Source organism: Nothoprocta perdicaria, unplaced genomic scaffold (genome assembly GCF_003342845.1).
Source record: "Nothoprocta perdicaria isolate Ctin4 unplaced genomic scaffold, notPer1 scaffold_150, whole genome shotgun sequence".
NCBI lineage: Eukaryota > Metazoa > Chordata > Aves > Tinamiformes > Tinamidae > Nothoprocta > Nothoprocta perdicaria.
The window spans coordinates 319,958-332,626 of record NW_020454650.1 but is presented as its reverse complement, the minus strand read 5'-3'; the positions used below and the strand labels follow the sequence as shown (position 1 = coordinate 332,626).

Here is a 12,669-nt window from a genome sequence, read left to right as displayed (position 1 = left end):
GGATATACRTAGCCCAAGGAAGCCCAAGGACTTGCACTTTAAATGTAGTGGACTCTCTTTCTGCTACTGTCCAGCATACTGTATTTTATTTGCAGATGGACTAAGTGGAAAGTGAAAAATGCTTTGGATTATGGGTTTTGGCTTGGCTGTGGGTTTTGATATTACGCTGTGTTTCTGAAATCCTTCAAATGTAACCTGTAATGCTCTGTGACTCCATTCTACAAATGGTGTAATGAGAGGATAAAATAATTTCCCTTAGTATTTTCTTAGAGCTGTAATAAAGCAAATGAGTTCGGGTTTCATTTCACAGAATCACAGAATGGTTGAGGTTGGAAGGGAGCTCTAGAGATCATCTGTTTCACCCCCCCTGCTCAAGCAGGGATTTTATGTCATTTTATGTTAGACCTTGAGGCTGTGCTTTCATGTGCATGATTCAATAACTCTGTGAGTCAATTTTCTTTCGCAGTAATGTGAGTAAAACATAAGCAGGAATAGAACAAGAAAATGGGGGGGGGGGTAGAATCTACCCCACACAATGAAAAATAATTTTTAAGCATATGTTTTTTTTTCCTTCCCTTTCATCACAAATTTACTCTCCCTGTCTCACCCATCCACGAGTAAACCATTTGAAACCAGCTCTCTTTTCTTGGCRTTTCACAGAAAGAGCGGGACTTAGAATTAGCTGCTCGGATCGGCCAGTCGCTATTGAAGAAGAACAAGTCGCTGACGGAAAGAAACGAGTTTCTGGAGGAGCAAGTAGAACACATCAGGGAGGAGGTRAGCTGCTGCGCCCGAGTGCTGTGCTGGTGCAGGGAATGTTTSCTTCCAGCTTCACCTTGTCTGTAGTTATTTTTCCTGTGCTTCCTGTCCAAAGCAGGTCAGTGTCAGTTGTAGCAAGTTGGGCGACTTTTTATATAGCAATGTATGTTTTTTCAAAATGTGACCTAGAGAGTCACTTGACTTTTTGTCTCAAATCAGGAGAGAAGAAGAAAATTCCAAGCCACTGAATCAGGCTTAGGAACCTGATTGTCTTCAGTTTCAGAGCGGTGCTGTTGCTTGCTCTCCATATCACAACACGTGAGAGCCAGCCTTAGCTGTGCACTGGTCAGCAGGGCATTAACTAGAGACACACACACCAGGACTCCAGGCAGGGCAGGGCGCTCATTCCAGGCCTGCAGAACAGCAGAGTTGTTTGAGGAAGGTGTGGGGCAGGAATGGGCCTTCTCTGCCAGGTCTATTTTTACTCAGAGGGCCTTGGGAGCGAGGTTAGGGAAGGGGGCACCAGAGCAGGCTTCGCACCAGGTGGCTTGATGTGCTGGGCCATATGTTCCCTCAGCACCAGTCGCTCACACCGTCGCTTGGACTCCTTGCGAAGCTGATGCTTTTGAGGCACTGAGATCATCAAGCCTTAGAGCCATGGCACTTTCCTACGCAGAAACCATTTCTTTAGTAGGCTACAGCTCTTCCGTTAAAGCTGAATTTTGAATTTTTGAACAGAATGGTAATTAAGAATAGCTCTCCAGGCAGGATATCAGAGAAAAGAATTGGGGCTTCTAAGATTGTGTGTGAAAACTCTCTAAGCTGTATGTTTTGTTGGGGGGTGAGGAGAGTTAGATTGGTTTCTGTAATGCATAGATACACTCTGATTTGTTTTACAAATCTTGGTCTTGGCAAACTTTCTTGACAAAACTTTTGTGCTGTCTGATAAAGTTGCTCAGTTTTTTCCTGTATCCTTGTAACTTACTGTGTTCATTGGTACCTGTAAAATGCACTATAGACTGAAGCAAAATGCTCGGGCTTGTATTTTAGATTTGTGTTGGCAAGTGCTGCTTAGCTTTAGGAAGGCACTGTGATCATATTCCCTTTAAAATCGAGTGAAGCTGCTTGCATTGCAGCCTCTTGATCTTGTTTTTTTTCCTTTGCCCTTCACCATTGAGTCCCAGTGCCTCCTTCACACATATCAGCCTGTTCTGGGGTGTCTGCACCCTTGTCAACTTCACTTTTCCTTAGGTCTCAGGGATAAAGCTTTTTCTTTCCCTTTCTCAACAAGTTTTTACTAATTTCTAATCTGTGCACCCTTTGCCACTAATACTAGATGGTAAAAACAGAGAGCCAGTTCTCCTGTAAGTCCTTCAGAGTGAATGGTGAGTGCTCTACGTGTGTCCCCACAGTGGGGTAAATGAACTCTGTGTTCATTTATTACTGCTTGGACTTGGTTCTTTAACAGATCTAATTTCCACAGAAGTAACCTTAGTAAACACGAGCACTTTGTTTGCTTAGAATTATGTACAGTGTACGTGCCTTGTTGCATTGAGGCTGGCTTTTGTTTGATTGAAAATACAGCTTAAATCTATTTCACTGACTTCACCCCTTTGCCAAGATAACTGGGAATATAAATATGTTAACAATACAGAAGGTGAAAGTCTGCTAAAAGGAATGTGCTTTGGAAAGGGAAAACACAGGACCTGGTCTTGCAGTGTAAGTGGAAGGAAATGGACCTGTCTGCTCTGYTTTGTTACTTATACATTTGCAATGCAGAATGAATCTCCTGCCACTGAAAACTGAAATTGCTGCTCTRAAGTGGCATAAATACTAATGCATAATGCATAATTTGGCCTTTTGTACTTTTCTTGGAGAGCCACAGTATGAACCAAGGTTATATTTTTGAAGGTGGCAATTACGGATTATTTCAATTCCCTGATTCTAATGGCTTTTATTCACTTTGGTATAGGTRTATGTTATGTATTGGGCTCACACATACTGTTTTCTTTACTGGATTCGAGTTATGGAGTCATCAAAGCCCTGAGCTTGACTGAGAAACCAATTGGAGCCTTAACAGTTGCAGCCACCATCCTGCACGTCTGTGGTGGTGTTCTGCACCTGCAGATCATCTGCCAAGAGCRTCCCAAATGTCACCTTGCCATGCACGTGTTACAGCAATGTTTTAAGAGTCTTTTGAAATGGGAGAGATGTGTGTCTGTGCTGGGTGGTGACGATCACATAGAATTTGAACGAAAGTTAGATTTGGCTTGATTGTACCATATGACTTTTTTTCAGTATCACTGAAATCCATCTATTTCTGTGGATGTGAATCAAGAGGAATGCAATAGGAATTCAAGACTGTGTATCTTAGATATCTGTCCCTTTCACCTTCTTTAATAGTAGTGTGTATTTACGCTTCCTGTTTAAAAAAAAAAAAAAAAAGCTATTTTAAAGGCACCCGTGTCCCTGTTTCATACCCATGTCCCTGTTCCTAAGAAAGAAAGGAACTAGTTCTTGTCTGCTCCAGTCTTGATTTAGGCTGAAGATGATGCTTGTAGAGTGACTGTCTAGAAAAGCAAGTTCGAGGCCTCCTCACTCTCTCGTTGCGCAGGTTTCTCAGCTGCGCCATGAGCTCTCCATGAAGGATGAGTTGCTCCAGTTTTACACCAGTGCTGCTGAGGAAAGCGAGCCCGAGTCCATCTGTTCCACACCGTAAGTTGCTGATCTGCGGCGCCGCGGCTTTGGTACGAGGCAGGGGCACTTCGGGCGGAGGTAACGAGGTGGTTGCTCTGTGCAGTGGAGCTCTGCAGGGGACTCTGCACCCAGGTGGTGCCTGGCATCAGCTGGAAGGGCTTGCCCTGGACCAGCTGGCTGTGCAGGTGCCRGCAGGAGGCAGGAGGAGAAAGTGCATCAGGAGCTGCTGACACGCACTGGAACCTCCCCGGGAGCTGGCCCGGCGTGTCAGTAACGCAAGCATGTGTCACAGTTTCCACAGCGCCCTGCGCCACGTAGCTGCGCGCGAGCTCCGTGAGTGGCCTTGGGGCTCCCGGAGCCTGAGGCGCTGCGGGGAACACGGGCGGTGCTGCCGCCCCGAGACCACTGCCCTGTCCCCACTGCCCACAAATTCCTGCACTGCCCTGTCTCCCCTGCCCGCAAATTCCTGCAGCGTCCTCAGGAAGCGGGGCAGCGTGCATCAGAAAGCTGCTCTCGTAAGGCTGTGTCTTTCCTCATTGCCTTGGCTGAATAGTACTCCCAAAAGAAGGGTGAGGAACTATTTAAAAAGAGAGAGGAAAAAAAAAAGTTGCATTCTCTTTTAAAATTAATTGAAACTATTTTGTTGCCTGTACATACTRTCATAAACAAAGGCATAATTCATGCGGTTACCTGCTTTAGAAACCTCTCCATTCAATCCCTTCTTTTGTGAGGCTAGCCACGGTGCAAGTAAAAATGARTTAAACCTCTTGTTGTTGTTACCAGGCTGAAGAGGAATGAATCTTCTTCCTCCGTCCAGAACTACTTTCACTTGGATTCTCTTCAAAAGAAACTCAAGGACCTGGAAGAAGAGAATGTTGTGCTTAGATCAGAGGTAAAATTACTTCCTTTATGTTTCGCTTAACACAACTGCCCATTTAATTGTCACAACACAGGTATTTATTAATAAAGTTCTAAGAGAGTCTAAATAGGAGCACATAATTCCACGTGTGACATTGATATCTTCATAGTTATTCATCACCATCCTTTATGCTCCTAAATGAAGGAAGGCTGAAACGTGGAAGCTGCATTGGTAGCCGTTTCTTTGCCAACAGAAAGTGCAAGGGTGCAGCCTGGGGAAGCACTGCAGTGTGAGCAGCTTGTAGAGTGCAGCATTGCACTTTGAAACCTCGTAGAAGTCCAACCTCATAGACTAGTTGATGCTCCAGAGTCTGCAAACTGGCATCTTCTCTCTAGTGCATGTTCAGCACTTGTCACAATACAAATTGATAGGCTAAATATGCATTAAATATCTTCAATTTATGAATTTCAGGTCAGGCTGTTAAGAATACTGTACTTTTTTTCTCTTATCTGTAACAATTTTTTTTTTCTATTTCTCAGACTGCACTGAGTTTGAGGGAGTATGTTTTCTTTTCTTGTCTCTGTTTTTCTCTCCCCTGCCCTCTTCCTTGCCTAGTAGAAATAACACTTTGCAATTGAAAATTCCATCCATAATTTTATGTGAATTTTTAATACAACTTTTAACTTTGGGGACATGTTACAAGGTTGTGAACATGTGGTGGAATATAGTGGAATAATTTTTTTTTTTAAGTGGAGAGTAAATGTACAAAACCAGAGTATCAGTACTGTTTTCTACTGCAAATGCAGGACCCARTGCAATTAGGTAGTGTCACAGCTCTGGACAAGACACCGTGTAAAGGAGAACGCAGTACACGCCACTGGGAAGTCATGCAAGGAGGATGGTTTGGGAATAATGAAGGTAGGGTTAGAATGGACAGGGACASTGATTCAGGAGCTACCAGAAGAGGCCTGTACAGCACTATCTGCCTTTCCAGGGAGGAGATGCAGAGCCAGGTTTGCAAGCTGCACATGCAGACTGCGTGTCCCTGTACATGCCCAGAACTGGGAATACATGAGCCTGACTGAGGGGGTGCTGGACAGACCCAGCCTCGTGCAGCCAGGCTCCTCTTGCTGCTCCTAGAGGCACTAGCACTAAAGGAAAAGCCCTAAAAGAAAAAGCCCTAAGGATTTATGTGGGATATAGTTACAGCTCCAGACTTTTTTCAAGTATACACTCTCTCTCGTTCTCTATATCTCTGTTTGTCTCTGTCTCTGTCTCTCTTTTTCTCTGTCTCTTTTTTTCCTCAAATTCAAGTATTTAAATCAAACACTAATCAGTTTGTGATTATATCTATGTTCAAGTGACCCGAATCAAGCTCCTTTTGTGCTAGGGCATGCTCCTCTTCCAAGTGTGCAGGTGGCACCTAGTGGGGACATGGTGACAGTGGTGCCAGTTTCTCTACCCAGTTGCGTGACTGCCAAGCATTCACCTGGCCCCATTTTTTSAGAGCATGAGGGCAAAACCAAAAGCTGTTTCTCACTGTCTTTCTGGAGGAGTGATTGGAAAGGCCTGTCTTTCTGAAGCAGATGGAATTGCAGCAGCAGGCTGGCAAGGACAAGTGTGCTAACGTAGCATATTTGATGTGGATTTCTTGAACAGGCCTGTCAGCTGAAGACTGAAACAATAACTTATGAAGAAAAGGAACAACAGCTTGTGAATGACTGTGTAAAAGAGCTGAGTATGTCCATATATTTTTTTTCCTTCTTATTGTTTCTTTCAAAAATTACTTATGTGGTTTGGGAAGGCATTCTGCTGAATCAAGTGATACTCTGAAAGAAAGATTTTTTGTTCCCTTATGCTTTTTGTTTGTTTGTTTTTGTATTTTTCCTGCTTTTTGATGTTACTATGTTAATTGTAATCACTTATCTTTAAAGGGGATGCAAACATCCAGATTGCCAACATCTCAGAAGAGTTGGCAAAGAAAACTGAAGATGCCGCCCGGCAGCAGGAAGAAATCACCCATCTCCTCTCTCAGATAGTGGATCTGCAGAAAAAGGCAAAAGCTGTAAGGCATCCAATTACAAAACTATTGCTGTGATGCACCACAGTTGTAGCTRGAAGAAAAGTTAAATTTCTTTGAATATCACAACTTCAGAGAATTTTTCCACCCCCCTCATCTGGACATCCTGTTTGTTTAGTATCTAACATACTTGATTAGAGCATAGGAATTTTTTGAAATGTATGAATATGATATACAGTTGCTAAATACATAAAGTAGTAAGTGCAAAATTCTGTAATAACCTCCTAAAGAACTGAGTAAAGTAATGTRTTTATTTCAATTTGGATCGAAGATTTGGATGTTTATTCAGAAGGACAGGGATTGATTCTGGGTCACTTGTATTAACATTTTAAAATGTAGTTTAGTTGTTTCTTAATTAAGAATTTGTAGTTTAATTAATTTGTCATTTAATTGTTTCTTAATTTCTTAATTGTTTCTTTAATTGTTTAAAATGTAGTTTAATTGTTTCTTAAACTGACATGTTTKTGGGCTAATATTGCTGCAGAGACAACGTGAGAATAGTAAGAATTTTCCTACTTGTTGTATAGGATGCAAACTTTATCACAGAACAGCATTTATACCTTTTTTTTCTGTCTTATTTTAGTGTGCAGTTGAAAATGAAGAACTTGTTCAGCATTTGGGAGCAGCTAAAGATGCCCAGCGACAGCTCACAGCAGAAGTGAGTACACTGCTTAGTATGAGAGTAATTTAGTGGTAGGACAGTAGGTGTTAGCTTTTCAACCTGAGACTTTTAATGTAAACTGAGTCAGAAGCATTAACTGATGTTACCCTTGCATAATGAATGAAGGAATATATATGTATAATGAATGTTTGTGTTTGTAGAGTTGAAAGTGTCTCCCTTCCTATTTTTTCCTCCTTCAACATGCATATGYTTTGGAAAGCTGATGTTTGTGAGCTGTGTAGGAATCCCTCTGGAGGCTGACTTCTCTAGCTTAGGCTTATTTTGAAAAATGAGATAATCTAGAAAAGCTCATTCATACTGTATCTGCTCAATGAGTAAAAAAGGACAGTTTGGAACTTGTATTTCTTCTGGGCACTACATAATATGCAAAATAGAAAAAGCAGAATGAATAAAGCCTGATCTTCTGTGAGCATCTCTCAGAGTTGGTCTAGTTGATGTCTGAGGTGGGAATGCTAGCTGTAGGTGTTGCTGCAAAAAAAGCCACTTACGTCATCTCCTCCTGTGCTTACAGGGGTGTATTTAAGTAGTTAAGACTTCTGCCTCTGCTGAAGTCAGTTGAAATAGCTGGTGAACTGTAAGGGTACAATGTCCAAGAGACATCTGAAAGCAGAGGAGGTGTTGGAGGTTGTATATAGAAGCCTTGATTTTAAAAATGTTGWAAGTCCTTTGGGACACTGTAAAATGGCATGTTCTTTTCTCATGACGTTTGCCACTGTAGTGGTCATGACAGTGGTCAGGATAATAATAACCACTGTATTTGATCAGACCGAGTTGATTTTTAGCCTCAAATCTTTTCCTTGGCAATGGCTTTATGTAGATACTTAGAAATGGAGCAAGTTTTTTTTTCCACTTCTTTTCCCCTCCCAACTTCTGGTATCAGCACAGTAAGATTTATATATTTTATTCCTATTATTTATGTTGGTCATGATTTTCAGTGGTATATAAATTGTCTCTTTTCAGTAGGGTGTTCTTTCCAATCCCATTACCACTTCTTAGTGTTAAAAAATATGTGGACTTTTTGTGACAGCAGTGCAGCCAGTAAGGTCTTACTGTCTTTTTGATGTGTTGTAGTTGCGGGAGCTGGAAGACAAGTATGCAGAGTGCATGGAAATGCTTCATGAGGCGCAAGAAGAGCTGAAAAACCTTAGGAACAAGACTATGCCAAATGCCATATCACGTCGGTACCACTCTCTCGGTCTCTTCCCTATGGTAAGCAGGTTTTTAAAAAGAAGGCAAAAGAAACATGCCTAGGCTAGGCATGAGTCTGGGTGTTTTGTTTCTTTTGATAGCAATGAAATACGTATGCATAAAGTATTGTGGGATAGCAGAGCAGCCCGTTCTGCATACCTGGTCCTGAAGCAGTGGTGCTGTGCAATGGGCTGTTTCTACTGCAGGGTTATATAAGATCTAAAGTGCTATACTTATCCTGAGAATTAGGGGTAGCGTTAGTGGGTTGCTATACAGTTCCATACATCTTTGTTATGAATCTTCTATACTGTATGGGTTATTTTGTTTTCTTTGCTCTGTGGGGAGAATGTTGTGAAAGGGAAGAATGTTTTTTGTATGTATTAAACAAACAGACAGACAAAAAGCAAAAGCTTTTAAGTGAGGGAGGGTGCTACCGAATTGCGAATACAGATGGGAAGACCAGGGATCTGTTGTTGTCTGTGACACTCTGCGGTATTCTTGTCACATGCTATCTATGTTACGCCTCCTGAGATGGTAAGCACTGTAGCAGTACAAAGTTAACAGTTATAACTTGTCAGTCATCCAGATAAAATCATTAGTCTTTCAGCTTTCCAATTTTCATTTTTACACCTCTATTTTTTTTTTTTCTTTTTGTCTAGAATAACAGTTTGGGAATGCCTATTAATATTGGGAATACTCTGATGTGTGTTTTTCTTTTGTTCTTGATTTTAACAGGATTCTCTGGCAGCAGAAATAGAAGGGTCAATGAGGAAAGAACTGCATTTAGATGAACCTGACTCTCCAGACCTGGCGTATGACTGAAAAGCATTGGTTCCTATGTTCTTTAAGAAACAGATTGGTTATGTCTGAAGTTAGTTACTGTTTGATAGGAAAGAAAAASAACCACCAAATAGTTGCACTATTTTACAGGGACATGTGTTTAGGAGCATGTGAATGACAGAGAGGCGTAATAAATTACCTGGTCTTTGGGTTGTTTATATTTTCAGGTTAAGCTGGCAATAGAAACCACCCAAACACAGGCTTTACCTTGTCTTTGCAACTTCACCTGCATTCTTGGGTGCAAATGTGGGACTGAGAAGGAAAAAGCATTGGTTTTCCTATGTTTTATCATGCAAGATTTGTTCAGTTTATGATTAGGGAGGCAGGTTCTGTTCCTCGGACTCTCTTTTAGGGTATTATAGTAGAAATCACTAGTTAATCATTGGTATAATCCATGTTCTGAGAAGACTGTCAACGAAAATGGATTCAGGGCAGTTCTGTAACAGGCATCAAACTACATACTCAGGTATTTAGTAGCAGTAGGCAGCCCTTCTGTTACAGTTCTCCTGAGTKAAATAAGACAGTGCTTTGAAACAAATGCTTCCGAAGCTCCAAAAGCTAAAGGAACCTGCAGTGTGGCAGAAATGACCTTACTGACCTAAGTTGCAGAAGGTCTGTCTCTCCTATTTGTACAAAACGTGGGCTTTAACAAGGTAAGATGAAATCAGAAAGATGCAAAATCAGGAGGATAAGAGCATGCTCAAACCCTATAGGATCCCTTTGCCTCTCTAGAATTGTCTAACATAAGACTAGTTTGATGATTTTAAAATTTTTCCATTAGTATAGATGTACGGAGGATTGGGCACCTTTTTCTTTTCGTACTTTCTCTGGATTTTATTCATCTGGCTGGTGGTAGTGACTGTAAGGTCTGCATGCCTGCTTGTAGGTAGATGTCCTTACATTCAGCCTTCTACACACAAGCTACTRTAGATTTGGAGGCTGCAAATGCACAGCCGCATTTGGACACACAGCAGGTGCAGCTAATGCAACTTTCTAAGGGACAGAAAGATAAAAATTTGAATGACATTGAATAGTGTTAAGGCATCCTGTCACTGAAACACTTTTGCAGTGTTGCCTTCCAGCTGGGATGAGTGTGCTGTTCTTGTATTCAGCCAGTGTTGAACAATAAAGCAAAGCAGCAGGGATGCTTTGGTAAGGTGATGTGGGGCAGGTTTCTTTTCTCAAGAAATCTGTGAAGTATTATCAGATCTTAATCCCAAAGCAGATGAACAAAGTTACTTGTGGAATTAGGGCAATGGTGACAAAGAGTGGACTTCTGAAGTAGGTCAAAATTTAGGTTTCCAGCCCTGACAGCCTCTTTAGGTTGTGGGTGCATATTACATGTGCTTTATTGTGTGTATTTTATTAGGTTTGTTTTTAATGCTGTTTAGGGGAGTAGGAAATTCTTGAATTGGAAAGAAGAGATACAAGTCTGGCTTGCATTAAGGACATTCAGCAGAATTAATCCAAATTTCTCTCTCAGAATGGATTAGCTTAGTTCAAAGTTACGAAATGATTTTTTTTTAATTCATTTCCACACAGCACTTTTATGAGGTTTTTAGCCGATCGACTGAAATGCCCTTTCACTTAATTTGGTTTAATATTTGAGGGGGTTGAGGCACATAGGTCTCATATATTCTGTCTAAAATATGTTTTAGAATGAAGAAAGTGCCATGTTGATGGATTGAATGTAGTGGCCAGACTGTGTGGCAAATAGTAGACTCTACATAAAATCCTTTGCCGATCTTTGTTAAGGACAAGATGGCGCAAGTAGAGGGAGGTGACAGAAATGGTCATTATTGAGCTGCCACCTGTTYGTTCTTGAGGACAGATGTTTCTCCATTGTGTGATTATTAACTGTATTTGTCTTACCAGTCATCAGAAGCGGGTCTTCGAGACAGTGAGAAATGTAAACCAAGTTGTCAAGCAGAGATCCATGACTCCGTCACCAATGAATATTCCAGGCTCTAACCAGTCGTCTGCTATGAACTCAGTTATTTCTAGCTGCATCAGCACTCCGCGCTCCAGCTTCTACGGGGGAGACATCTCCAACATTATGATAGACAACAAGACCAATAGCATCATCCTAGGGACAGATTCTGGTGAAAATGGGTTAGTACTTCAGGACTGKACCGTGTTTTTCTTTCCTTATATATGAGGCAAAGTGTTTGTATTTTCCTCTGTCTCATGTTGTGAAGGCCAGAACAGTGACCTGCATTTTCAAAAGTGACTTGGTTTTGAGTGTTTAATTCTTTAGCACTGAGGTTTTTTAAAAAAGGCTTTTATAAACTTCTGTATATCAATCTCTGCAAATCCATGTATTTTGAGATGCATCATCACCAGATGGTGTGAAACTACTYTCTGCTAATATCCCAAAACAAACAATGAATATCTGCCACTGTAGCATAGTTTTGTGACTCACTGATATATTCTTGCAACATTGGCTATGTAAGACTTGGCCTGCTCGCTTGAGTTTGTATTATAGGGATACCAGCAATAACTAGGAGCTTCTCATCTCTTTGTAGGAGGAAGCTCATAATTAAAGCACAGCTCTTCCAAACAGCAGTTATTAAGAGGAGCTAGGCTTCTGAAACAGTTCAGTAGGAAAAACAGAGAGTACAGCATTTAGCTTGGTGCTTCCCTGAAGACTACCTTATTGTCCCAGACACAGAAATTTAAAGGTTTTGAAGTATATTTCAAAACTGAAAGCTTTAAGCTTCTCAAAATGTTTTTCTTTTCCTTATGTCTGTTTGTTTTCCTCCCCTGCTATGGTCTAGAAATGAAGATAGAATGAAGAAGCCTGGGACCCCGGGGACACCAGGTTCCAGTGACCTAGAGACTGCCCTTCGTAGGCTGTCCCTCAGGCGGGAGAACTACCTTTCGGAGAGGAAGTTCTTTGAAGAAGAGCAGGAAAGGAAGCTGCGGGAACTGGCAGAAAAGGGCGAACTCCATAGTGGCTCCGTTACTCCTACAGAGAGCATCATGTCACTGGGAACTCACTCCAGATTTTCAGAATTCACTGGATATTCGGGAATGTCTATCAGCAGTCGATCCTACCTGCCAGAGAAGCTTCAGATTGTGAAGCCCCTAGAAGGTGATAACAAAGGGCCTCGGCCTTTATCTGTTCTTCTTAGTGACTCTTTGTGGTCTCTCATCCACCATCAGAAAGCAGGAAATCTTTGCAATACGTATTCTTTTTACTTTAGAGACAGTAATCCACGTTGTTGGTTTGAACTCTTCTAGCTACTGTATTTTTCCACAAGCCTTAAAGCTGATTAGGAAAGAAAATCATCTAACGACAGAACAAAATAAATGTTGCAGCTCATGCATGCATCAGTAGTGCAGCCTCATAGGTCACCTAAGTCTTCACCTTACTATTTCATATTTAAAGAAGAAAGGTGATGCGGTATCCAAACTCTAGGTAATAGAATATTAGCAGATGCTCAAAAAATACAGATTAGTTCATCAAATCTCAGTTCTGCAAAGAAGTGTCTGCAAAGACCTGTCCTTATCGCAGGTTCTGCAGATGATCTAATGGGACTGTTTCTGTGATTAGAGATGGCT

General features: G+C 41.4%; 1 protein-coding gene across 4 annotated transcripts in view; it reads left to right on the top strand.

Moving 5' to 3' along the window:
* The window catches only part of TRAK1 (trafficking kinesin protein 1), a 74,112-nt gene that overhangs the window by 42,938 nt on the left and 18,505 nt on the right, over window positions 1-12,669 (top strand). For all 4 annotated transcript variants that reach the window (XM_026034856.1, XM_026034853.1, XM_026034854.1 and 1 more), the window contains 10 exons: window positions 661-777; window positions 3,374-3,474; window positions 4,240-4,348; window positions 5,975-6,053; window positions 6,250-6,380; window positions 6,979-7,053; window positions 8,149-8,286; window positions 9,001-9,077; window positions 10,981-11,217; window positions 11,883-12,199. In XM_026034856.1, the coding sequence (XP_025890641.1) occupies window positions 661-777; window positions 3,374-3,474; window positions 4,240-4,348; window positions 5,975-6,053; window positions 6,250-6,380; window positions 6,979-7,053; window positions 8,149-8,286; window positions 9,001-9,077; window positions 10,981-11,217; window positions 11,883-12,199 (1,381 nt within the window). The remainder of the gene's footprint in view (window positions 1-660; window positions 778-3,373; window positions 3,475-4,239; window positions 4,349-5,974; window positions 6,054-6,249; window positions 6,381-6,978; window positions 7,054-8,148; window positions 8,287-9,000; window positions 9,078-10,980; window positions 11,218-11,882; window positions 12,200-12,669) is intronic.